Below are 25,749 nucleotides of genomic sequence, written 5' to 3'. Positions count from 1 at the left end.
TGGCAATGAGAAAGGGGGAGAATTTATTTTGAAGAAAATAAATTATTCAAATGAATGTTGTGTGCAACAAGAGGATAACTTTTTGAACCATAACAAATATCTATCTATGAGCGTGTGCATATGAATGTTCATATTTAATCTGCATGAAATTAACTAACTAACTAACTAGATATGTATTGGGAATGAGCAGATGAAATTAAACAAAAGAAACGCATATTGTGCAAAAGTTATTCCACCCTGCCTCCTTTAAATCCTGGTGTATAAACAACTGGTTACTGTGTTATCAACTCTACCTCTGTGCAAGATCTGTCTCTGTTTTGAACTAGTAACAACAACCACAGCTGCCAATGAGCACTACTTTATGCTAAATGTTCATCATTTCTTAACCTGTTGATCAGTGTCTGACATTATTTCCAGTATATTTCAAAGTAAAAAATTACTTTTTGGATATAAAATTTTCCAGAGCTTTTATTCACACTATCTTCTTAGATATTTTCAGTATAATAGAAAACTAACAAAAACAAACAAACAAACAAAAAAATCAAGCTACAAAACACATAATATACTTAAAGTAGAACTTGCATCATCCTGATTTAGCTCACAGTAAATCTTCTTCACTGGATTTGGCAAACAGTCCATTTTTCAGAAACTTGACCATTCAACTCCAGTCTCAACAGCCACCTTCTAATAAAAAGACTAAATTTTTCATCCAAATTTTGACAATGACTGATGAAGTTTGTCTTTGAATTAGATTTGTAAAATTTGAGGACTCCAGAACTCTTAAGATACAATAATGTCTAAATAATCTTAAAATTTATGTAGCTAGCTGCATTAACATTAGCTTTCTGTCACTGACTTTCCTTATTTTTATCAAAGCCTTGTTTGTAAGCTCCATGGTTTCATCCCACTTGTTTTTCTCAGGGCTTGTGTACGTCACCAAGTTCTCAGTATACTGCAAGACTGACTTCAAAAACCTGCAAGAAATAAAGCCAAAGAAGAAAAAACTCACTAAGGATTTAAAAAGAAATAAAGAAAAATAACTGTGTCTGATTTAAAGCTGCTAATGTCTCCAAATTTCCAAATCTCCCTCAGGATGGTCAATACACTAAGGTTTCTTCTACTTCTGGAAGAGAACCACTCCCTCATTCTCACAGTAAGAAGTGATGATTTTCAGAACTGCAATTAAATGCTGCCATGGAAAGAATGCAGTGATAAAATGCGTGACAGAATATTCCCCAAATGGCTTCCTTTCCTTTCTCAAGTCAAATGTTTCACAATGCCTATGATATCCAACCAACTGTTAACTGACACACAAGGAGTTAAAATTACCAACATATTAAATAGAGCTTCTATGTATTAATATTTTTGACTGTGTGATCATTCTCTATCTATAGTGACGAAGAGTGTAATAAAAATTAAAAATGTGAATAACTGGACCATATATTTTCCACTAAGTTATTTTAGTTCTTGAGCGAACATTGTCTGAGATATAATGATGACTATAATGATAGAAAGAAGGATGACAATCTACTAAAAGTCATGCTGTTCCTTTTAATTTTTTTCTCTACAGGACTTATATTACAGATCAAAAAGGAATGTGTACAGCTTCCTATTTTCATAAAATAAATCTTACATACTCACTTTAGATACTGCTGATAATCAAAAGGATTCTTCTTACAAACCAAATGAACATTAACTAGTTCCAGAGTAATCAACACTAAGATGAGCTGCAACACCGGAGACAAAAATTTAACGCTAGAAATAAGCAAAAATATTTGAAAATAAACAAACTAAAACCAAATTAAATAGAAACCATTAATATATAAATTCTTCAGACTTCTGCATCCACCCTAAATAGCTGGATATTGCATAGTGGGGCGAAGACTATGAAATGTTCTTCAGCAAAGAGCAGAGCCAATATCAAAACTATAAATTAAGACTATAACTTATGAAACCTCAAAAAGAGGAAAAAAAAAAGAGAAACACATATAGTTAAGATTCCAAAGGAAACCTCACCAGCACCCATTACTGCACAGATAATAAACTGGAATTCAACTGAATTGCAAATATGTATCATCAGTTGTCACTTTAAGCTATGTTTCTTAAATAATATGGTTAACATTTTTTTAGGAACATAACCTGGCCAAGAATACAATATTTACAGTTTTCCCAGTTTTTAAAGTAGATTCATAAATCCCTGGAAAACACTTGTGAATAGGAACCAAATTAACAGAATACTAAACAATCTCTCTTCTATCTATAAAAATGTTGTCCCAGGTATAATGACAAAAAGTAGCAGAACTAAAGTAGGTAGTCTTGAAATCAGTTTAACCTATTGCATTCCGATAAAACTTGAATGGCATTTATACATCTAAACAGGAAACGCTAGCAACCAAAAAATACAATCTAACTTTGAAACAATACTTTTATCTGGAAGCTTCTAATGTACAGTGAAGTAACCTAGCAATGCTAAAAATACCCATTAAATTATTCCCCAATTTGAGATTTTCTTCTTATTTCAATACTACTACATAATAGAAATCTGGGTTGACACTTAACTCTGAAATGGTTAACAGGAACACATGAACACCGTTGACTTTAAACTTCTAAGACAAACCCCTGAAAGCTAGCAACAGCAGCATGCAGCCACTCTCTCAAAAGCCTAACCACAAAGTAAAGAAAAACCATCAGCCAACCTGTTTAACATTCGTAGATAGTTATGCCTCTGGCGAGAACGCAGAGTCTTGTTCATCCACTGTTTGTATCTCAACTCAGTGCCGGCAATAACTTGTTCAGACACTTGATGGCACTGTGTGCTTATTTTACGGAGTACCACCAGTATTTCCAGAACAGGTCGGGGAGAATAAAGTGTGCAAATACGTGTATCACAAAGTTCAGTCAACAGCCTCCAAAACAGGAAGGAATTGTTAATTTCAATCTTTTGTTAGCTGGATTTAACATGAGATACATTTCATATTCGGTGTGGTTTGATTCATAATGTTTTAACTGGAAACGGATTACTCATATCTCATGACTGAAAAAAAGCAAAGATCTATCTAGTAGGGATAGTGATTGTGCTCTCTATCACTTTACTGAATATAAATGCAAAACTGCTGGTGATGAATATGTTTCCCATTTCAGATCAAAGAAATACAACCACAATAAACAGAACTGCCTGGCTGAAATGATACATTGAACACATCAAATCACAGCAGGGTTGCGGTTGAAGCCTCCCACCAAAGTTCAATTCACAATGAATTAACATCCACCATAATAAAACTCACTCAAACAAATGGTATTAATTAGGACTCCAATTAGTGTGTGGTCTTTCTTCTGGGCAGAACAAGAAGCAGACTTAACATTTTGTAAAATGCAGGTGGGGAGGCCATTGTTTTAATCAACACCACACCAGATTATGCTTTGTTAAAGCACACAAATATCTTTCTGCTGTCATATTCTAATCTGCTAACCTAATGTGTCACATATCACTTTAAAGACTGTGCTCTCACAGAAATGTTTCTTAGTCTCTTTCATGCTCAAATGATCTCTGAGACAGCAAAACATTAATGACTAAAAAGTGGTAAAGGCAGAAAACTCTAAAAAGGGTTTAAAACTTTAGTAATTAGGCTTCTTTTCCATAAACGAGAAAAGTGCAAATTGATCGGTAGGAAACAGAAGGCACACATGCTACATAGGTAAAGCAACAGGTAAAATCCTCTTTGCAGCATCCTGCCCACACCTAATGGCTTTGATTAAGAGAGTTTTGTTCCAACACATTCATTAGTCATAGGACTCTTAAGACTGCTCTAAGAGTGCCAATTAAAAGTCAAATTGTTTTGATCATTATTCCAAGTCAGATATAATTGGAACTAACATACCTCCAAGTCTGACAATAAGTATAACAACATACCTTCTATTCTGGAATCTTGATACTAAAGCATGTAAGAATAGAATTACATAGCGGCATATTACTATTTTAAATGCCATGCACAGCTATGACACCAAGCACACTGAAACAAATTTCTGATGCAGTTTTAGCACATAAAACAGATTAAAACCAACTTAATCTAGTCAGTACATAAATATTTAAAACATTTTGGTTCCCCAGTCTGAAAAATGGTTATTTTTTCATGCTAATTTTCAAGTAAATTCTCTACTGTAATAATGTCCCAAATCTACAATGTCTCATCTTCATTTAAAGATGATATTCAGCTGCATTCTTAAGATTTTTAGATTAAATCAACGGCAACATTAGAAAAGTGCATGCAACATTTCAAGTATTGTTCTAAAACCAGGTAAACGAGTACTTAGGTTTGAGAGTTCTTGTGTTGGGCTGTATGTAGAAGCTGACAGCGAGAACTGGGAAGACATCAAACTCACCTCTCTGTTAGGACACTATCAATTGGATCATCTGAACTACAGCAATCCTGGGGCATATATTGCTGCAACTGAGAGAGAATTTCAGATATCATCAAAATTAAAGCACTAGCTTCAGCATTTCCTTCCAACCTTAAAAACAAAAGAAAAAAATTAAGATTTGAAATGATAAAACTGTGTAGTATTTATTTCTCCAATGGATCAAGATGCAGATTTTTTGGATAGCAGCGTATTCAATGTCCACTCTTACTCTCTGATATGATGGTTCTTTTCCCTCCACCTTATAAGCATGATTTTCTTTCTCCAACTAAACCCAACCTTTTCTCAGTCTCAGCAGTCTTCTGAACCCCTCTTAGTCCTCTATTCATTCATCAAAATCCTGCAGCATATTGAGTATGTGCCAGATGCATTGAATTTTCACCTCTCAGCTCTAAACAAGTACAATTTCCTCCAGTGACATATTAATGACTTCCTCCTTTTCAAACAAGAGAATGTTACATTCTTTTTCTAAGTAATACCTCATGTAAAGTCTTCCACTGATTTGGTTACTAAGTCCTTTTAAGAATAAGGCATTATTTTCTGTTATACATCTAGTGAGCCATCTTTTTGTTTTTATTGTGATGGACTCAAGCTCTAGTTTAACTTCCTAACAGCCCCTTCAGCATCTCTTCAGAAATAGAATATGGAGTCACTAACACCTTTGTACGTTTCAGATGTGTTCTCATTCCCTTCAAGTTAGCACACTGTTTATAGTTTTTATAGTACCTGTACTGATGTGCATAGCCCAGATGAAGCTAAAAAGAACAAAGGGATCTTCTCACAACCCCTCTGGTGTCTAGCATCTTCCTAGTAAAGTATTTGAAGAGACATTTCACCATTTCAAATCACATTCTTCATAACTATTTTGAGAACTATCTTTTTTTAAAAGCATATACATACCCTTTAATCGTTTGAATGTGCTCCTCAGGCACTGTTGGCAATTCAGGCCATAAGAGAATGCTCTTCATACATTCCAGCACCTCAAAAATGTATCATGAAAGATGTTATGTAAAGTGTAGCCTTTGACAGACAGGACAACATATTTTACTTTTCTTAGTGGCTATTTTAGGAAAAACTGCAACAGACAGTAAGTTACTTGTTCAGTAGTCATAACTGTGTAAGCCAACATCAATTGTTAAGGTTCATGTTAGGGCAAAAAGTCTTGATGTACACTTTCATGCTAAAACATCATCCAAATAAAACTAATTTGCTATTCTTTCTTCCATTTTTTTAATCTAAAAAATTAACTAACATGACTTTTCTAACATACGGTTTGAATGCTGTCAAAAATGAAAAGTACTAAGTACATCTACTGCAATCTCAAATCAATAGAGGAACATCTTCAAGCAGTTCAGTAATTCAGTCTGACCAGCAGAGAACTATCACTACCCTTGAAAGCAGATTTTGCCACAATGACAGAATCTTAGTCAGCTGGGCTTCATACAATAAAAACCTTAGCCTAATTCCTAGATACTTGACCAAACAGGGTGTTCCTGACATAAGAAAGCACAAGGAGATTAAAAAAACTACAGAACAGCAAACATTCAGGTAAGAATAAAGGTATTCAGTGGTCTAGAGTACACATGCAGCACCAACACATCAAGAGTGTGCTTAATTACATCTCATGTTAGCAACCGTAAAATCCTGTAAATTCCGAAAGATAAAACTAAAAAGCTCATTAAAAAAAAAAATGTAAGATTTTAACTTTTTAGGACAATCAAAGCATGAAGACAACAATTAGACCAATTTTAAGGATTCACAATTTTAAGGACCAAAATGCTTTCACAGTTGGAAATACCTACCTGTTTCTTGAGTCGGGAAATTGGATGAAATCGAGAACGGTAGCAACTTGCACAGTTCATCAGTGGTTTTATGACCATGTGTTCCTGATTTACAAAATCATAGACAATACACAACAGTTTCTTTAAGCTGTCCTAATCATATGCAGACCTAGGCTTATACTTAATTTTATGCAAGCCTACCTAAAGTACTGAAGTCAGTATGTCTGAGGGCTGAAAGCAGTAATCAGCACAGTGAGTGTTTAATTTCTTTGACACATTTTAACTATGAAACCTGACAGCAGCTGACAGAAAAGCAACCAAATACTCTCTTAATGCAGCAGCATGCAACGTGCCTTGAGAAACTAAAGAGTTGCAAATAATAAATGGAAGATTTATCTCACAGGTTGCTGCATGATACTGAAAAAAGTAATCCCAAATATTAACAGGAAATTGGGGGGAGCAAATATAATAATTGCTAGTGTTGAGAAATATGTACTGCTAGACAAAAAGTGTTCACAAATTCACACTATAGAGTGTTGATACAAATCACACCTCCATTAGTGAGCCTCCATTATTTATAAGTGTCTCAGAGAAAGAAAATCTCAAAATATTACATACCTCAGTGGCTGAGCTACAGCTGTTCTACATACCTTTTGGCTAATTCAGCAGATAAACAGGCTAGGTATTGATACAATTTGACAAAATTAAGTGGAATCACCATAATTTGTGGATCAACCACGTGAATAAGGAGTAGTTAAGCAAACAAATTATGGTACAGTAAGAAAGGGTAATCTTTTGGAAAACTTTCTATACTTATTTCACTACAAAACTAGAAAAAACTTACTTCCATAATTTTTTACTTGGAGGAATACTTCATTTCCACAAAAAGCTGCTGTCAAGAAAGATTCAGTCATAAGACTCTAAAATCAGATCTGGCATCCAAAACAACTGAAAAAATCTTCTGAGAGTGTAATATTAATCCCTACCTTAAAAGCAAACATGTCCTCATCTGAGAATCTGCAGAGAAGAGTAATTGCAAATGCAACTATCTGATTAGCTACTTGTCTGGGAAATGCTTCCAGATTGATCTCTCCATGGCTTAAACGATCTCTTATACGTGGACCCTCTTGGTGGTTCAAGAAATCCCAAATAAATTCCTGTGGAAACATATACCAAGCATACAGAATTCTATTCTGTAGAACAGAATTCTATATTTCTATATATAGAATATATAGCGAATACATTCTATTCATTCACATAGAATATATTCAGTGTATAGAATACCTCTGAAAGATAAGTATGTGATCATGTCTATAGGAAAGAGGCAATTTAGATGGTCAGAAAAAACAATGAAAACTATGCTCGTAGGAAAAAAAAAAAACCAAAGGGTAAGTCATCCATCTTGGTAGCTTCTGAGGAAATTCAAAACTAATATACGTGCTATTTCGTGAGAGGTAACAACAGATTTCCCTCAGCTTTTGATCCTAAGTCCTCCACAACGCCACTGCCTCTGACAATAGGACAATAAACTCAGGTCTCCCCTACAGTCTCAAAAGGCCTCCAAATTTAACAACCCTATTTTCATGTTCACTATCTGTTTGGATGGCAAGATGCAGGATGTGCTCATGTAGGTTTGCAGCTATGTTTTTGTGCCCTCTGCCCAGGTAGTGTAAGATGTGTTCCAGAAGCAAACAGAAATAAGTTTTAATTTCCCCTGTATGAGGTATCAGTTTTTCTTCTGCTCCGTTCAGCTGATCTTCAGAAGTCTAAAGAGAAGTATCTCTACATTTCAGAAAGAAAGATAGTCTTATATCCCAACCCAATGTAGCTTGTCAGGTACTACCCGTCACAATGAAAAAGGGTAACAGGTTTCTGGTTCTAAGCTGCTGGAGATAAGCTATGTAAAATAAATTAGTATTAGGCATGATCATAAATATATTACTAAATTTAAAAACAAACAAAACAAAACAACAACAAGTCAAAAAAAGAACAAAACCAACAACTTTCAAACACTTGCCATGGCAGGTTCCTCAAGAACTGCAGGAAGCTGGTTGACTTCATTATCCAAACGCTTTGCTAGCATCTAGAAAAAAATAATTTGAATAGAAACTTATTATTGAAAGCCAAACAAGCAAAGCAAAAACACCAACTAAAGTAATTAGTTTCCCTAATTTTAAGCAATTACTTCCACCACTCAAGAAGTAAGGTGCCTAGTTAGTCCTGACAATTTGAGATAATTCAAGAGAGTTGTAAAATTTGAGGATTTCTGCTTGCAATGTTTCTTTGTATTTATTTTGAATAACTGAGTCTAGGAAAAATGACAGAATGTTTGTTTCTGTGAGATGAAGAATTTCAAGATAAAAACATTTATAAGAAATTAAAGTCTGTTCACTAAAATTTGTATTCATTTTGATATTTTCTGGGGGATTCCAAATTTAAGATTTCTACTGTCCATCATCTTCTATTTGGAAAAAAATTAGAAATAATGTCTTGTCCAACACAAGAAAGTGCTTTCTGGTCTCTAGTAATGGGAAACACACATGTGCTTAAATTCTGACATTGATATATATTTTAAAAAAAAAAAAATCACAAGTACCTCATCGAAAGTAGTGTAGAGAGCAGAAGGCTAGAACAAAAGACAATTAATATTATTTGATTTTCAAACAAAACCAATTAACTAGACATGTGTACCAAACCTATATTTGTTCGTTTGCCTGAGATACCAGAGATGCATGAATAGCAAAAAAAACCCCCTTACAAATGAAGAAAAGGGACTGGTGGATTTTGTGCCAAGTTTTTAAAAACAAATATAGCATGATCTACTTTCTACCCTAAACTACTGTTTCTGAACACTAACCTTCAAGTACTTCTTCATACTTCTTTTACTGGCAGACATCTTTACAAAAAAATAAGAGGCATTCATGAAACTCTACTGGAAATTTGTAAATAATGTTCCACAACTGATTGAAAAATTTTGGGGGAAAATCTGTAAATGTTTAGATACCATGCTTCTAGAATAATTATCTTGTAAATATTGTTAGCACTAAATCATAACTGACTTTAGACAGAAATTTTACCTCAGCTGTTAGCAATCGATTCGGACATTTATTAGTTGTAGTGAAGAGCAATCTAAGTCCAGCTTCCAGCTGAGGAAGTAAGAGAATCACACAGTCAGCATACCTGAAAAAAATAACAGAGATACCCAAAGGCGTTTTCCCCCCTTATAAATATAATCCAAATGGAAATTAGAGCCATCTCAGAGTTACACTCTCAGGCCAAACAAGCCAGCCCAAAATTCCTCTGTAATGTACTCTGTAAACAAACAAGAAATGACTACCTGTCCCCAACATAAGCTGACCACCGAATTCAAAACAGCTCAGAGATGAGAATAACTTACAAAAAGGTGGAGCATGGGAGAGGAAAACAAAACAAAGCACTTTTTTAACTCAACATGTTAATATCTGAAGATTTGTTGCCACTTGCTTTATAAAGCTCTCCTTTTTGGCTACATCTGCAATAGTTCTTTTTAGGTTTCAAAATATAGTTTTTACATTTAAAATCCTAGTTGGCACAAAACAAAGTAGTAAGTCCACAAACTTTCCTAGAGACCACCATAACAATGCATAATTCTATGTTGTTAAGCAACAGATTTAGCAAAAAGCTTTGGAAATAGCTTTCTGCTATTATTCTATAAAATATTCTTTTTATATTCTATTAAAAAAAATAATTAAAAAAATAAATCTACTGTTACCTGCTTTGCTTGAAAGCTGTTAAAGCAGCCATCCAAAATGGTAACATTGTTTTTAATACAAAACTGGACAGTTTTACTAGCTCTTCAGCTATGGAAAGTGTTTCATGATTAAGATCTGCAAGTTAGCAAAACAACATTGATAAACCACATACAATCTACAGTTTACTAATTCATTCTTAATATTTCACTGAAAATATAAAATTATTTCAGCATTTCTGAAGGGAGACTTAAAAGTTATCCAATTTATTTTTATGCAAGTACAATGGTAGTCATATTTAAGATCACAAATTGAATTTGTAAAATGGCATTTTTAGTGATAATATAAAATTACACTGTAAAAACACTTAAAAAGTTGTTGCTGCTTTTTACTGAGACTAGAAGACTACACAACAACTGGGCCTAGCTTCTGTTGAGTTGTTCTCCACCTACTCCAAATACTTAAAAAAGTTTAATATGTATTATTCATTTTAATTTGGTAAGAATCAGTACAGTAGTATGAACACTTGAACATGAGCACATTGTTCCTACTTTATCAATTTTCTGTGATGGCATTTAGCATAATAAATTAACACTTCATACTTCAATGATACCATATAATGAAACTAACACTTAAAAATTCACATTATAAATATCTTATCCAAGAGAAAGCTTGAAACGGCAAATGCAACTTGATTGCACTAGGGTTTTTTCTGAAGCAAATCAACAGCTATCGGATTTATACTACATGATGATTGGGAAGTTATCAGCTTGATTTGGTTCCCAAAAGCCCTGTCTCGGTTCCACGAACAGATGTTCCACTGGCAAATTGATCACGTAGCACAATCTGACCATGACCACCATTGACATTGACCACATTGACCACCATAAAGTTGTTGCTTTAAAATAGTAAGGATAAACTAAATAAGGTCTGTAGCCAGGGAGATGAGAAGATTTTAATCTGACACTTCAGGTTCTTCCCTGACAAAAGCATCAGTGTACTGGAGATGTGTCACCATCCTTTACTCTGTTTCAGCACTACCCTGCAAGATGCAAAGCACTCCTGCTGGGACCCTTGCGGCTGGGACCCACTGATTCTGGAAAGAATTAGATTCTGTAAAAGCAAACTAGATGACTGTTACATGAAATGAACTCCATCATCAAAAAACAGGAACATACAGTTGAAGTCTTTTAGAAGCAGTAACATTACATGTTTCAATGTGTTATAATTATTTTAGAATGCAGTATTTTTTGATTCAATAGTCGGTGGAACTGCCTACATATTAATAAGTTGTCCTACAAGCATGACTGGTTCATGTAATGACAGTGTATACAGGTATCTTAGTTAAGATTCAATCTTAGAACTGTGGAAAATGCATTATTTTCAACTGTTATTGACAATTATTTTTGGTCAATGAAGCAATAACAAATACAGCATAATAAAAACTTGCTAATGGTTAAATACTTGCCTGGAAATACATCAAGCTCCTCTAAGCTAACGAAGATCGCATAAGGTCGATGTACTAAAACGCATTTAGTTTGCAGAAGATATGTCTGTAACAACTGACCCATTCCTGCAGTTAAAAAAAGCAGCATAGCACAATATCTAGGGAGAATACCAGAATGTATTAGAAAAGCTTATACAACTAAATCTTTTGCAAAGAATCAACATTTGGGGGGGAACAAAGGCTTTTTTTGCTCCTTCAAAGAACATCCAAAACCTACACTCTCATCATCTGAGTACAGCACTTAATAATAAATTGCATTCACAAGCATGAAAAAACAACGTAGAATTAGGAAAAAAGCATCACTGTATTCTACATCAGCTGCTGTTGCCCCTCCTGCTATTCCATTCCTCTGCCTTTTGTTCCAAGTTATTCCTGACTGCCCTTGACGGACAAGGAACTGGGTTTCAAAAAAAGACCTTAAGCTTTCTTGGTTTTCCTGCTAGTAAAAAACCCACTGGTCCTAAAACTGACCAGCATTATAATGGCTGAAGTATTCTATGGAAATCCCTTTCCAAAAGAAGAGGCAGCAACAGGGGAAAACTGTTAGGATACTGCCAGAGGCCTTTGGACATTTTTAGGGTTTTATAAAATTCTTTTCAATAAGAACAGTAAGTTTTACTAACAGCTTTTCAAGCACTCTCAGGTCTGACTGGTAAGAAAACGAGATTCTTTTTGGTAACTTACTTTGCAGGAATTTCTTGTGGGGATGCAAACCCATGCCACAAAACATTACGAAGATTCAGACCATATGGAGATCCAATGAATAGCCTCAGTACATTCATCTAATTAATAAACAAAGTGATTACTGCATGAAGAAATCTATTATTTATTACCTTGTATCTTTCCCTGACAGAAAATTTCAGAACTTATTGAGACACTACAATGTCTACTGTCAAGATGACTGGCCACAGCTTGTCACAGTAACAGCAACTCACTATTTGCAATTCCCAGTATTCTCTGAAAGGAAATCTTTCAGCTTACTTGTACATGCTGTAGAATATAATATGGGAAGAACAAATTAGCTATTAGACATTCCAAACAGTTATGACAGGCAAACAAATGAAATGAAGTTTAGCTCTTACTTCTCGCAGTATAAATCCACAATAATTTAATACAAATTAACATGAAACGGAAAGGGTGGTCAAGAATTGGAACAGGCTGCCCAGAGAGGTGGTAGAGTCCCCATCCCTGGAAGTGTTTAAAAAACGGGTAGATGTGGCACTTCGGGACATGGCTTAGTCTAGTCTACCCTTGATTGGTTTAGTGTGGACTTGGTAGTGTGGGTTAATGGTTGGACTGGATGATCTTAAAGGTCTTTTCCAACCTAAACGATTCTATGATTCTATGAAATAGAGAAGTTGCACTCAAAGCTGTATTCTCAGCTCACTAGCAAACAAAAAGGGAAACTTTGTTTTTATTTTTTAACTGTAAGAAATGAACTATTCCACATGCCATCAAAATTCAAGAAATAATCCTTATAACACTATTAGTCCGGCTAACAATACAAGCTTCTACAGTTCACATCCAATATCTTGTCCTAACAAAGAATTTACATTTGTAAAACTGTATGAGAAAGACCACCTACTCTGTTTACACAAGACTGTAAATGTCATCAGAATTTTTTTTAATTTTTTTTTTTTCACATGGGGTTGAACAAATTAGTTCCCTCTATTTTGAAAAATTCTAGTATGGTAAATGTTATAAAGTATCTTACTACAGCGGTGGTGAAGGGAAACACAATTGATCAGAAACAGCCAGTGCAAGACATGTATTTTCAAGTAGTGCAACTCAGAAAGAGGCAGACAACTCTGCAGCTTGCTCACCCCCTTGACAGATATGTGAAATCTCACGTATGTAGGTTTTTCATGTAGAAAAGCAAGTAAGAACTTATGAGCTTACCTTCAAAAATATTTCCATTTACAATATTCACTATTTTTGCCATATATACCTCAGACTGTAACATGTATAAAATGAAAATTTTTCCAATATATTACAGAATTTTCAAACTCTTCTTCAGTGCAAGCAAAGGCTATGCTTGGAAACCTGCCATTTGGCAAGAAGAAAACCAGCTCAGTATTTATTACTTATTTCAAAACTATGCACTTACTACAGCTTGTCCAAAGATAACTGCAAGCTGCTCAGAAGCAAGCAAGTCTCTTAGAAGGAAAGGGCAATCTTTACCAATCAGTAAATATACCTATTAAAGAAAAGCAAAACAGATTAACACCAGTAATTCAGTATACTTCTTTGTATTTCAAACATACAACTTGACTATTTCACCCAGTAACCATTTTCATTATTGTAAAAACACTAATCAGACAAAATCCTTAAAAAGGCTTTAAATTCTATAATTTCATGACAAATTAAAATTTACGGAACATATCAGGAAGGAGTGCATGTGCTACTTAATGTTCCCATAGTTAGGCTTTTCACAGTGTCCGTACACGCCCTGCTCTTCTCTTCCAAAAAAAAAAAAAAAAAAAGTAAAGCACAACAAGAACATGTAATTAAGGGAATAAACTCTACCCAGGACACCATACTTCATTCTTACCCTACAAATCTATAGAGTCTGTCATTGTAAAAGGAAGGAGACTTGTGGTTTGTCTTCTGATTCTGGCTGTTCCTTAAACTAGATTTTATCCTAGTTGGGCAATCTTAGCATCTCTAGTCTCAACTGCTATGAAGCCTTCCATTCTATGTATTCTCCCTGATGGTTTTTTCCAATCTTTGGTAATTTTTCATTACTTCAAAATTCACCATCCCCCATACTTGGGCAAATTGGTATGTCTAGGCGTGAATTAGCCCATTGTTCTTCCTCTGGCATTTCTGTCTCCAGAACTCCTCATAGAGATTTAACCACCAGCTGTTTTATCTTATCTGTGGGCAATATACCCCAGCAGCAAAGCCTTTTAAAACAGCTGCTGCACCCCTCTTCCTAACCTGCATACCCTTAAGTAGTGGTAGCATCTGTTTGTGTGTTCATGTAGTGAGGCAGATCAAGGAACTGATCCAGATGAAAAACAAAAATGGGGGTAGGGGAAAAAGGTGGAAGGGCACCTGGACCAGTTCATCAATCTAGCTTGCTACTAGGCCTTCAAATATTTGCACTCACGTAACGTACAGAGTACCAGCAAACAAGGCAGATGGCTGTGAAGACTGATTAAAACAAACTTAAGCAGCGCGGCCACCAAACGTTGAACCATAGCCTAATTCACGTTCTATCTAAAATGACTCACAATACAAATTTCTTAATACCAGTCAGAATTCCTAAGTCTAATTTATCTCACATATGCACTCCTTGCCTCATGCTGGTCACGGAACTCCTGCAGCATTACTCTTTAAACTTAACAAGAGTGCATACCTTTACTGTCTACTACAGGGTAAAAGAAAGAGGGAATGTCTTAACAAGACAAACATTCAGAACTACAAGATGGATCCCAGATCTGTCCAGCTGATCAGCTAGATCTGGAATTTCAGTAGTTAGCTGACTTCTAGATGTTTTTGCAGCACAAGACTCATGTTGAAGCATTTAAACAGACAGACACTCTGCGAACAGAGCTCTGAGGAAAGAAGTTATCTAGCAGCCCATTTCCAGGTGAATGCTCCTGCCTCTCCTCACATCATCATATCTTCTGTGGAAGGTATGCTGCTCGCTGTTTCAGTTAAATAAATCAGAGTAACAAAGACCTACTACTATATGTACACTGATTAAGCAAACTTTGCTCTTTTTAAATGAAATTGGTTAGTAACAGCACTCACACATGCAACTCTACCAGCACAGGTGAAGGAGCCCCAGAAGATGTTTCCATTAGCACAACTGGATCCAGAAGAGAACATCTCTCCACCTCAAAATGCAGCTGGGCTATTTGTGTACTACTACAGTACAGGGTAATCTCACATTTTCAGCATGCAATTAAATCCGAGAGCTCATTCCCATCTTAGAAAACCAAATCTGCAATAGACTCTTCATGATGGCACTTACATCACCCAAGGCTCGCTCCAAGCATGATGTCAGTTTCATTAAGCCAAGAGCAACTTCTGTAGTTTGTGTATATTGTAGAACATCAAATACTTCAAGAAATAACTGTATGATCAGGGAGAGAAAGAGTGTTGTGTTAAATATTCAGAAAGAAAAAACAGATTGTCAAAAGCACACAGAAACCTAAACATTCCTCTGTGATAGTTGCTATGCAAGTGTAGAAAGAAAACCATGCCAAGGAGATAAAACTGTAGATGCCTGGAAAGAAACTGCCCTAGAGCACCTCTTGTATTTTTAGTTGCAATGCATCTAGTGCCTTACATCTATAAAAATTATCAACAATAACTTTACACAGTAAAACATGGTATTAAGCATAGATCATTAGAAAAACAAAATCCTACCATCTTAGGTTAGAACAGGTCTGAAGCACCTCATGTCCTCTTTGTGATAACTTATATAAAATCTAATTACAAAGTCAGGAAAATTAGAAGCAACTACATATCAGACAAGGACAATTAGTTACAAATTCTAAGCATTTTGGTTCATTGATATCTCTCGTGTGTTCTTACATTAAACTTCTGCAAAGGGTTCACATGCCAAAATACAAGTTGTCAACAGACATTTCCATACCTCTGTATAGTTTGTCCAGTGGAACCACAATGCATACTGAATGACAAATTGCTCCTTGGTCAGAGATTTGAAGTGCAAATTAACAGATTCACATACAGGTCCTAATGATCGTATGCTTTTGATATAATCCACACTGTGATCTTAAATTGAAAAACAGAAGGTGATTAGAGCACCAAACTTCCTGAAGGTCCAATATTTTAAAACTCACAAGGAGTAAAACCTGCTACAGCTTGTGTACATTTTTAGCATAGAGAATTTTATCCAGACTATTTTAGCATAACTAATACACTACAATTTACTGTCCAAAAGACCACACAGATAAGATATAGAAAAGTAAAAGTGCAGCATGAAACCAGATAAGATCGAGTACCTTCTTGAAAAAAAAAAAAAAAACCAAAAACAAAAAACACCTTAATGCAAGAAAATATGGAAGTAAAGATGATTATTATGTTCTGGTTTTGTTGAAATGGGAAGAACCTACTAGAGTGCATAAATTCCACATAACCAAGCCGGAAGCTAGTGCAGGCTCAGTCAAGTTGCACCACTTACACCATTTAAAGAACACAGATGGATGTGGTACCTTACAGAGTGGTATCACTGCTCCTCTTTGGTGGGAGACTTTTATAGGAAAATTATTTCTGCTGATTTACTAAAAGATATTGCTTGAGGCAGAAACATGTATCATTTTTACCATCTCTGGAAACTATTAACAGAGCTTGCATGACGCAATTTGGCAAATTGAAATTCGTTGAATTCACCAGAGCATAAATACATTGTTTTGGTTAAAAAACAATTATAAACTGTTCTACATACAGAAGGAAAACCAAGCAGTACTTCTGTACAAGCTAAAGTTGGGGAAACAAAACCAGAAGCAACAGTAGGAATACTGACGGCCCCAGAGTGTTTTAAATTTACTGCAAAAGGAATACAAAGAACACAGAAGAAAGCAATTATGAGGTAGGAAAGAAGCAGAACAGGTATATGAAGTTGGGAACCAAGATGAGTGAGAAAGCAAAGGAGCAGCTACTTATGCAGCACAGATTACACGAATCTTAGGAGCCAGCAATAACCAAATACCAAACGTGGATGAAAAATCTGAAGCTCCTTGTAGATATGAACTGTACGTACTCTAATCGGCAGCAAAGCTAATGCTGTACTGTAATAAAATGTTATAAGTAAGCTAGGATTGCTATGAACTATACTGAGATTCTGCATCAGTCTTAAATGTATCACTACTACAGCAGGTAAACACCAACCTGATTCAAGGTAACACACATGCTCTGTAACAGCTTGCCAACATACTTGACCATTTTCAGACAAAATATTATTAATATCATAGGTGTCTTTTTTCTCAAATCCAAGTTTGCAAATCATATAATGCACAGGTGGAGAAAGACAAGTAGTGACTGAGTCTGACAATGCCATCTAGAACACAAAAAAAGTCCTTGCATTAAGAACGTACATGAGAACAAAGAAAATTATTATTAAAACACACCATAAGCACAGATACATAGACATTAATACAGCATCTGTAAACACGTTGCTAAGTTTTGCAATGCAACTTTCATCTATGCATATGATGAAAGGAACACTCTGAGCAGAACCATCTTGTGGAAAACTGAGGAGAAGGAGGAGGGGAAGAATTGCTCTGTTTGCATAATGGCAGGGTGGTAGGTTTCTGAATGCTTCTATCTACTAAACTGATGCCAAGACAGATTGATGCAAGAGATCTCAGTTTATATGTTCTGCCTAATCTCTGAGCTTGCAGGGGAACTGATGCTACTTCAAGTAAAACCAAGAGATTTAGACCTTATGACCAGCAAAATCATTGGCGGGGCTGGAGGGAACATGTGAATTCTGCATGAACTGGTAGTAACGGTAGAACGATCTAAGTATAAATGTTATTTGCATATTAGTCTAAACATAAAGACAGACTGATTCAGAAGCACACATTTAAAGAATTTGCAATGATAAAACTGCTCATGCTAACAAAGAGGAATATGCTTCTGATTTAGTAAAAGTCACACTTCCTCATTAATCAGAGAGACAAGAAATTGTGTGAAAATGATCACAACAAATATGAAAAGATTCCATTAAAGTTAAATTTAAAAAAAAAAGTCATCTTTAATTAGGTGGTGGAATTGACCCTCACAGTACATTATTTCTGAATTCATGGCTTCAAGGAGAGACTACATATGGGTAACAGCACAGAGCAAATATGACAGGTTCCATAATGAACTGGTATTAGATGCCATCAGGAGTATCCTACCTGCTATCACAAAAATAATCTAAAATGTTTGTAAAACATATAATTCAGTCCTTCACCTTATTTCAAGGGACCCCACGTTTCACTGTCAGAGGCAAGAGGCCAGAGCAAAACTTGAACTACCATAGCCACCCTTTATTGTCTAAAACAGACCAGACACGAAGCAGGTAGCCGACTTTTTCAGGGAGACTGCGTAACCAAGTCCCGGGTTTCCACTGGAGACGCTGCCCCCGCCCCGCCCCGCCCCGCCCCGCCCCTCCGGCCGCGGCACCAGCATTTCCCCCGGGCCGGCCGGGGCCGCCAGGAGCCGCGCAGGGCCGCGGGGGCGAGGGCGGCAGCGACCCCCAGCCCAAAGCCCCCGATCGCCCCCTCTCGCTCGCGGAAGCGGCCGGGCCGGGCCGGGCCGGGCCACCCCGCCATGGCGACCTGCTGCCGTTACCTCCGTTACTGCCGGGCCCGCCCGCTCCGACGTCACGACGCTGTGCGTCGTCACGACGTGTGGCGTCACGCCTGGCTCGCGCGGGAAGAGCCCCGCCCTGGCACGGGGCTTCCGCGGGGCGCGAAGGCGTTGTCTCCCCGCGGCCCGTCGCCGGGAGTGGGAGGGGAGGGAGGGAGGGAGGGAGGGAGGGGGCTGCGCACGCCTGCCACCCCTCGGGGCGAGCCATGGAGAACCGCTCCAAGATGCCGAAGCTCGCCGCCGCCGCCCCGGAGGGAGGAAAGCGGTGCCAGGGCCTGTTGGATAAAGACAGCGTGAGCGGCCGCCTGGGCGGGGGCGGGACGGCAGCCCCGGAGGGGGGTTTAGCTGCTGGAGGCCAGTGCCGGCGGCGCCCCCCGGGCCGGGCACGCCCGCTGTGTGGGAAAGGAACGGGTTTGAGGACGGCAGTAACGGCCGCAACGGCCGCGCCACGCGCCTGTCACGTGGCCCAAGCGCGGGCTGTTGGGGCGCAGTGGCGCCGGCCTCCCGTTCCGCCGCGGCCTTCGCGTGAGGCGAGGGCGCCGGCCCGGCGCTGGAGCGCTTTTCTTGGCGAGGGAGGGAGGGATGGGACTTGGGTCCTTAGGGAAGGATGGTACGGTGTGTGGAAGGATGTGGGGCTCGGTGCGTGATTAAAAGGTGAGTGTGATCTTGTGAAAACTTGTATCAGAAATGCTGTTCCCGCCTGTTTTATGTCCGGTTTGGGATAGCTTGTCCCCTTTCTACTTGGTCGGATGTCACGTTCACGTCCACCTTGCAGCTGGTGTGCCGCCTGTGGCATTGGGAGGCAAAGTTGTTAAAACCTTGTGAGGGTAAAAAGAAGGCAAGGGTGGTCCTCCCTTTGGTGGTGCAGTCTTTCCAACTTGGGGTGCTACTGCAAGTTCTCTAAGTTAGGAGAAGGTGTGCTCTTTTTTGAAGATACAAACAAGAACTGTTTCTTTAACTTTAAAGCAACTATTGGCTGTTAAAACAGACTTACTAACAAACAGCATTTATTTTAAATAGCAAAAGCTTTCTTCTGTTGGCACACTTGCTTCCAAGGTTAAAATGTAGTAGAGTCTGGTAACATAAAAACAGGTTTTTGTACAGTCAAATGCAAAGTTGGTTCTTAAATTTTTGAGAGACTTTCATGAAGGATGTAAATGTTATATAGAAATATAATTGCAATATTGTGCTAAAACTTGCAATCACAGTATTTGTATTGTGAAATACAAAAGTAGGTTTATTTATTAACCATTTCTGTAGAGATATCAATAAGGTTTTTGGTTGCCTCAGTAAATGCACATGAGGAGATGGTTATGAAAACTTCTGTCACTAATAATAGCAGTTAAACTTTTAAGTAACAGCATTGTTGGAAGTCGTGTGCTGTAGACATGAATTTTCTTCCATCTGTAGTGGTGCAGGCTGAAGATGTTGTGACTCATGCTGAACCATGTTAGCAAAGAATTGCCATTTGGATTGTGACCTTTTTCACAGGTTCATTTCTACTGACATGGATTGGGATGCTCACATGAGCAGCTCAGATGGCAGACTTGAGGTGGTAGGGGACCCTGTGATGAGCAAGTAGGGGCTATAGTCTATATATCTGACTTTCAGTTAGAAGATAATGAGAGTCCACAGCGTGAGTGCAAATGTGTTTGCTCCTTGCATTTTTAGTGTAGTGTAAGTACCATTCAGAGTTTGCATTGTTGGTATGGCATCAACAAACATCTGCAGCCAATTTGCACTAGGGCTGCCAGCATCACTGTTTTTAACAGAATTATCTAACAGTAAGGAACCAGAGGAGAAATGTAGGTAATGTCCGCAGTGTTGACAGGGCTAATGTGTAAGTGATTCCATAGAGAAGAAACTGCACTGCTTCCGTTATTCTCAAACTCCTCTGAAAGATTTGTGGTCCCCTGAGTAGTGCATCTTTTCACGTAATTCTCACTAGACTTATATAATTCATAAGTATTGGGGTTTTTTTTCTATACTTCTTAGTGTAAGCCTTGCACTGTGGTGTTATATCACCTTCCTGCTCTTTTTTGCCCTTTTGAGAAGGAACTGATGATTTTCTCTCACTGAAGTTCCAGCTGTAGTCAGGAAGTGGAGCAAGGGGCTGAAGAGCCAGCAAAACTTGAAAGTGGTTAGGTAGGAGGTAGCTGATATGGAATACCACTGTCTGTAGCATTTGTTATGATCTTGTTGGTTCCATGTGCTTTTCTGTCTTGTTTTGTTACCATTTTACAGTTCTGTTTTCCATGGAGGGCCGCAGGTGACATATTTTGTGTGCATCACCAGACTTGCTGCTTGCATTCACAGAGGGCTGAATTTTGTTATGTGTGTTGAAGAGAACAATAGTACACAAGCTGGATGGGGAGAAAACTTGGATCTTCAGAGTTCTGATGACAAATAAAAAGGAAGTACTACTCTGTTTCTAAGTTCCAAGCAAAATTACAAAGCTTGCAAATTGGAGCATATTTTTTCCTTTTTTTATTAATGAGCAAATTAAGTCATTAATACATAAGGCATTTGTTCAGTAGCTTCACAAGGAATGAGGACAAGTAAAATTATGTAGTAAATGAACTGAGGGTGTATTTTGAGTTTTGTGTAGGCTGTTTGAATGAAAAGCTTGAACTTGTGGTTAACAGTCTTGGAAACATTTTAATATCTGTGTGGTTTTACTTGGAAAATGGAGTGGATTCAGAGTACTAATATGGTGTGTTTGAGTTTAAATGCAGACTTCATTTGGATTTTGGTGGAAGTTAAAATTGAGTGGAGGTTAACCAGGGTTTTTTTGTTGTTTTTTTCTTTTTCAGTCAAAGTGGTAGTGTCAAAACAGCCAGAAGAAGATACCCATTTTCTAGCTTTTCTGCTTTTTTGTAACATATTCCTAGACTAATTGGTTTTTCTCTTCTTAACTGTACACCATAAAGTATTAGAGACTGTTAAATGCTAGAATATTGACATGTGATGTGGACTTTTTTTTATTATTTTGCACAGATAAAAGGAAAAAGGACACAACCAAATTTCGAAGCTTTAGGTATGGCACCAATGGAAGAAGAGTATTTTAGTGATTCAATGAAAGCTAACCTATTGGCATTCAAAGCTAATAGGGCAAAGATAAGATATGCTAATACATACAGACTGGAGTCACATAATAAATTTCGGGATTATTTAGTAAGAGACAAAGCTCAAGCAATATTAACGGTATAGTATTTTTTTAAATTAATTGTCTAATTTTATTGCAAAAGTAGTTTGTTTTGCAAAGATTATATTAATGGAACAGTGTAAGTTGCATAAACTTAAACATATGCATAAGTCTTTGCAGACTTGAAGTTTTGGCACACAAATGTAATGTGAATATGCTCTGTTTTGCAAAGTGCAGAAGGCCCTCTGCAAGGTTGCCACTGAGCATGTGCTATTAAGATGGAGCTGAAGCTTCTTAAACTCTTACCCATTTCTAAATCAAATTGAGCTATATCACAGTTCAAAGTACCCTACTCTGCAAAATGACCAGTTGTGCAAAGACCCTGACCTTGAATTTGTGGAATGCTACTCCTTCAATTGGTTCTACTAATATCACATGACCTGCATAAAATATACTTGGTGTCCTTGACAGTCTGACTGCCAGATACAAAAATTAAGCAAATATGAGGGAGAACAATCTGTTGAGATAATATGTAGCTGTTACTGATACCTTGAATTGTTATTATCAAGTCTTATAGTTCTGTTGTCTGGAAGATATGTCTCGGATATTTGGAACAGGTATTTGTGGCACTATTTTCCAGTGAACTGAGCCCAAATGATGGATAAGAATACACTCCTGTTTGACAAACATGGCCAGCCAATCTCCATTTAACAATTTCAAAAAATAGGTAAAACATTTTAGGGTAAAAATAGTGCAGCTTTTGCTGTTCGAGAGGATAATCTGCATTGACTATTCTACTCATTAGTTCATCTAATGTTCTTGTAATGGAAATGACTGTAAAAGTTTTTTTTGCAAAAGACCACCAGGGTGAAAACTAAGATCTTTCAAAATTGTTTTTTAATAGAATAAACTTCAACAAGCCAAATACGGCGGAGTTTCTAGTCCCTCCTTGTGTGCTTCAATCTCAGAAGAAATATTAAAGGCTGTGAAGGAATTGGACTTTGACCGTTATAAGTATGTGGTATCAGTACTAATTGTCGAAAAGGCAGGTCAGGCAATAAATGTGAGCAAATATATTATTCATAATATCTTTTGCAAATGGAAGAGACTTTTTAGAACTGTATGTTATCTATTAGGTGTTCACCCACATTCAGCAGCTTAACTAGTTTGAGGTGGTCTTGAAGACTTTGGGTTCTTTATGGGGAGTTGTATGCTGGGTGGCCATTTAAGGTACTGCTGTGATTCTGCCTAACACTGTAACCGTTGTCTTCTTTCTGAGTTCAGTAACAGTGGTAAGCAGCCCATGCTGCTCTTCCCTGTTCAACCAGTTATTTCTGCTGTGTACTGTGCCAGTACAATTGCATGACTGGTGTGAATTTTCTTTTTCTTCTTCCAACATGCTTTGATCTCCACAGGGTCATCATATTCAGCACAAAATGCTGTGGAGTTGTAGTGTGGGGTGACGTCGAAAGGAATGGGTGGCAAGGAAAGGGCTGAAAACTGTTTCAACCGTAGCTGCCAACAAACATGCTCCTGGGACTACAAATTAATACTAGTGATCTGAACTTGGCACACCCAAAAGAAAAGTATTCTAGACATTCCTGTGTTGCATATAAATTTACATGTATGGCAAGCTCCCATTGGCATTTGGAACGCATTTAGGTATCTTGCTGAGAGTCAGAGAGCATTTCTATTTAGGAGCATTCATCATCAGCTCTTAAAACCTGATGAAACCATACCTGCTTTCAGTGGGTTACGTGAAACAATGTTTGAAGGGTGGTCGGCTTCAGTAATGAAGCCAGTCTTGAGGGGCCCGCATCTACCTACTTTTCTGGTGCTGTCTCGCAGTACGCTGCCTCTGTGGTTGTGCTTTGGCTGAGGAGCTGTAGGTTAAAATGGATTACCAAAATGGTCTGAGTTAACTTTTTTCTTCCTGAGGAATATGTTTATTCCAGCAGTCAAGTCACACATTTTATCTTTGAAAACAGTTTTATCAAAAAAGCTGAGAGCCCAGTAAATGGTCTCAAGTAGACTGGAGTAAGCTGGAGGTGACAGAGTGGGGACGTGAATTCTTAGTTGTGTATGTTCCCAAAACTAATGTCTATTCATGTTGGTTTTGAAGGGGTGCTGTTACAGTACGCTAAAGTGCTAACAAGTCAACATGAGAGAGAACAGAGGTTTTGGTGTAGAGATTTTTTGATCTGTTGGTGTGGAAGATTTACTGTGAAGCAAGAGCATGTATTTTAACATTGAATAGGACTTGTTCATTTTCACTGTAATTTTGCAGTTGTTACTACTTGTAACTCTCATAATGCAATTATATCAGTATTTATATAATGCTGTGTGTTCTTTTAAAAAAAAAATGCAAAACCTTTGCTGTTTATAGATTCACAAATAGCTTTTTCTTTTCTTTCCTTTAGGTTGCCAGCAGATGGGTCTGGGATGTTCAAAGAGACACTTGGGTTTCGGCTAAATGTGAAACTGAAACATTTATTGCACTGGCTTTGGTAATGGCTTGTTATTATGAGTAATACTCTAAAAGCCCCACCTGGTTTTGTGCATCACAGTACCTGGTATATTTGAAAATTTTCAGAATGTCATTATTTTAGTACTAGTTTTTGTCCTAATGCTGTTGGCACATTAAAATTTACTTACAGTTGAGATAATTTTGCTCATTTTTCTCTGGTAAAAACAGGAAAAAAACAAACCCAAGAAAACACTTTTGAAATGTGTATGGTTGAGTACATATGGGCTTCATCTGTCCTAACACTCTGCTGTGGAAGTTGAAGCAGCTGGTATAAGGCCAAACTTTGCAAATTTTGAATGTTGCTGGTCTGTTGCATGCCTAGAGTTGTTAACAAATGTTTACAATAAATCACAGGTATCGATATTCGTAAAAGCATGCTCTTTGTAAGAAAAGGCAGTGTTCATTTTTTTGCTAGGTGTATCTTTGATAAAATGCTGATCTGTGTAGAAACCTGGCTGGGAGGGAAGCTGTGTTTTGCACACTTAGAAATTTGTGCAAATTTCCAATCATTTGTCTTGAATGCAGCGTGAGTTGGGTCATTTAGCTTCCCTGAGCCTTAAACTCACATTAAATACCAACTGCATGCAGGCCAGTGGCTACGGGCTGAATGGGGCAAGTTTGATCATTTCAGTGGAGCGGCTTCTGACAGCCGCGGCAGGAGGATGACAAGGCCGGCAACGAGGCTATCGATAACTGGTTCGTAATCGGCAAGGACAGCAATGACTGTGTTGTGAACAATAAAGACACTGGCAGATCTGTGAAGCGCGTAGACGTCCGCTTTCGGAGCTGCCGTGCGTGGAAGCAGCGCGCCGGTACCTTGCCCGCGCCGGCTGTGTGTTCAAGAGCTGAAAACGGGAGGGGGTGGGGCCGCTGCTGAACGCCCCCGGGGCCTGCTCGCCTCGGCCGAGCGCCGGGGACGGGGGGCAGCCCGGGGGGCGGGGGCGGGGGGGGTGAGGGGCCACCCCCCGGGGGCTCGCGCCGGGGAGCGGCTCTGCGCTTTGTTTGCCGGAGCGGGGCCCACGCGCGGCCCCGGAGCCCGGCTGCGCGCATGCGAGCGGGCGGGGGCGCGCGCCGGTCGGCGGCGGGCCGGGGTTCGTTCAGGCCGGGGAGGGCCGCGCTCCGCCTTCGCCCGGTCGTAGCGGTGGGAGCGGGACGCGGCGACGGCGGCGCAGCCGCCCGGCGCGTAGCTGGCTCGGCGCTTCCGCGCAGCGGCGGGGCTGGCTTCGAGCGCCCTCCTCGCAGGGGCGAGCGCGCTCCTGCCGGCTCCTCCGACTGAGCCCCCCGCCCCCCGTACACCCCTCCTGCGGGGGCTG

The 25,749-nt window shown here is 38.3% G+C and overlaps 2 protein-coding genes across 2 annotated transcripts; one reads left to right on the top strand and one right to left on the bottom strand.

The window, feature by feature from the left end:
- Nucleotides 1–560: 560 nt before the first annotated feature.
- ERMARD (ER membrane associated RNA degradation) lies at nt 561–18,763 on the bottom strand. The gene is made up of 18 exons (XM_075707680.1): nt 18,747–18,763; nt 17,298–17,466; nt 16,042–16,181; nt 15,415–15,516; nt 13,540–13,629; nt 12,117–12,214; nt 11,394–11,530; nt 9,949–10,063; nt 9,275–9,377; nt 8,794–8,823; nt 8,215–8,280; nt 7,184–7,354; nt 6,219–6,302; nt 5,317–5,396; nt 4,381–4,509; nt 2,697–2,906; nt 1,642–1,755; nt 561–974 (listed from the first exon to the last, which is right to left on the bottom strand). Exons 2-18 carry the CDS (start codon nt 17,464–17,466, stop codon nt 815–817), a joined length of 1,998 nt encoding a protein of 665 aa, XP_075563795.1. The 5' UTR covers nt 18,747–18,763; the 3' UTR covers nt 561–814.
- A 207-nt stretch (nt 18,764–18,970) lies between these two features.
- On the top strand, nt 18,971–24,440 carry DYNLT2 (dynein light chain Tctex-type 2). Its single transcript, XM_075707681.1, has 4 exons — nt 18,971–19,057; nt 21,762–21,968; nt 22,814–22,972; nt 24,330–24,440. The coding sequence occupies exons 1-4, from the start codon at nt 18,971–18,973 to the stop codon at nt 24,438–24,440; spliced, it is 564 nt and encodes a 187-aa protein (XP_075563796.1).
- The last annotated feature ends 1,309 nt before the right edge of the window (nt 24,441–25,749 follow it).

This window comes from Pelecanus crispus, chromosome 3 (genome assembly GCF_030463565.1).
Source record: "Pelecanus crispus isolate bPelCri1 chromosome 3, bPelCri1.pri, whole genome shotgun sequence".
NCBI classification, from domain to species: domain Eukaryota; kingdom Metazoa; phylum Chordata; class Aves; order Pelecaniformes; family Pelecanidae; genus Pelecanus; species Pelecanus crispus.
This window is presented reverse-complemented; position numbering and strand designations above follow the sequence as displayed.

What these genes read in the sequence shown, in the direction of transcription:
- ERMARD (XM_075707680.1), bottom strand. Translation starts at nt 17,466, where the DNA reads ATGGCATTGTCAGACTCAGTCACTACTTGTCTTTCTCCACCTGTGCAT. An exon ending in ACTGGACAAACTATACAGAG is followed by an intron (nt 15,517 to 16,041) that starts GTATGGAAATGT and finishes CTGATCATACAG; the next exon opens with TTATTTCTTGAAGTATTTGA. An exon ending in TTATCTTTGGACAAGCTGTA is followed by an intron (nt 12,215 to 13,539) that starts GTAAGTGCATAG and finishes TTTATTAATTAG; the next exon opens with ATGAATGTACTGAGGCTATT.
- DYNLT2 (XM_075707681.1), top strand. Translation starts at nt 18,971, where the DNA reads ATGGAGAACCGCTCCAAGATGCCGAAGCTCGCCGCCGCCGCCCCGGAG. An exon ending in AAGCTCAAGCAATATTAACG is followed by an intron (nt 21,969 to 22,813) that starts GTATAGTATTTT and finishes GTTTTTTAATAG; the next exon opens with AATAAACTTCAACAAGCCAA. An exon ending in AGGCAGGTCAGGCAATAAAT is followed by an intron (nt 22,973 to 24,329) that starts GTGAGCAAATAT and finishes TCTTTCCTTTAG; the next exon opens with GTTGCCAGCAGATGGGTCTG.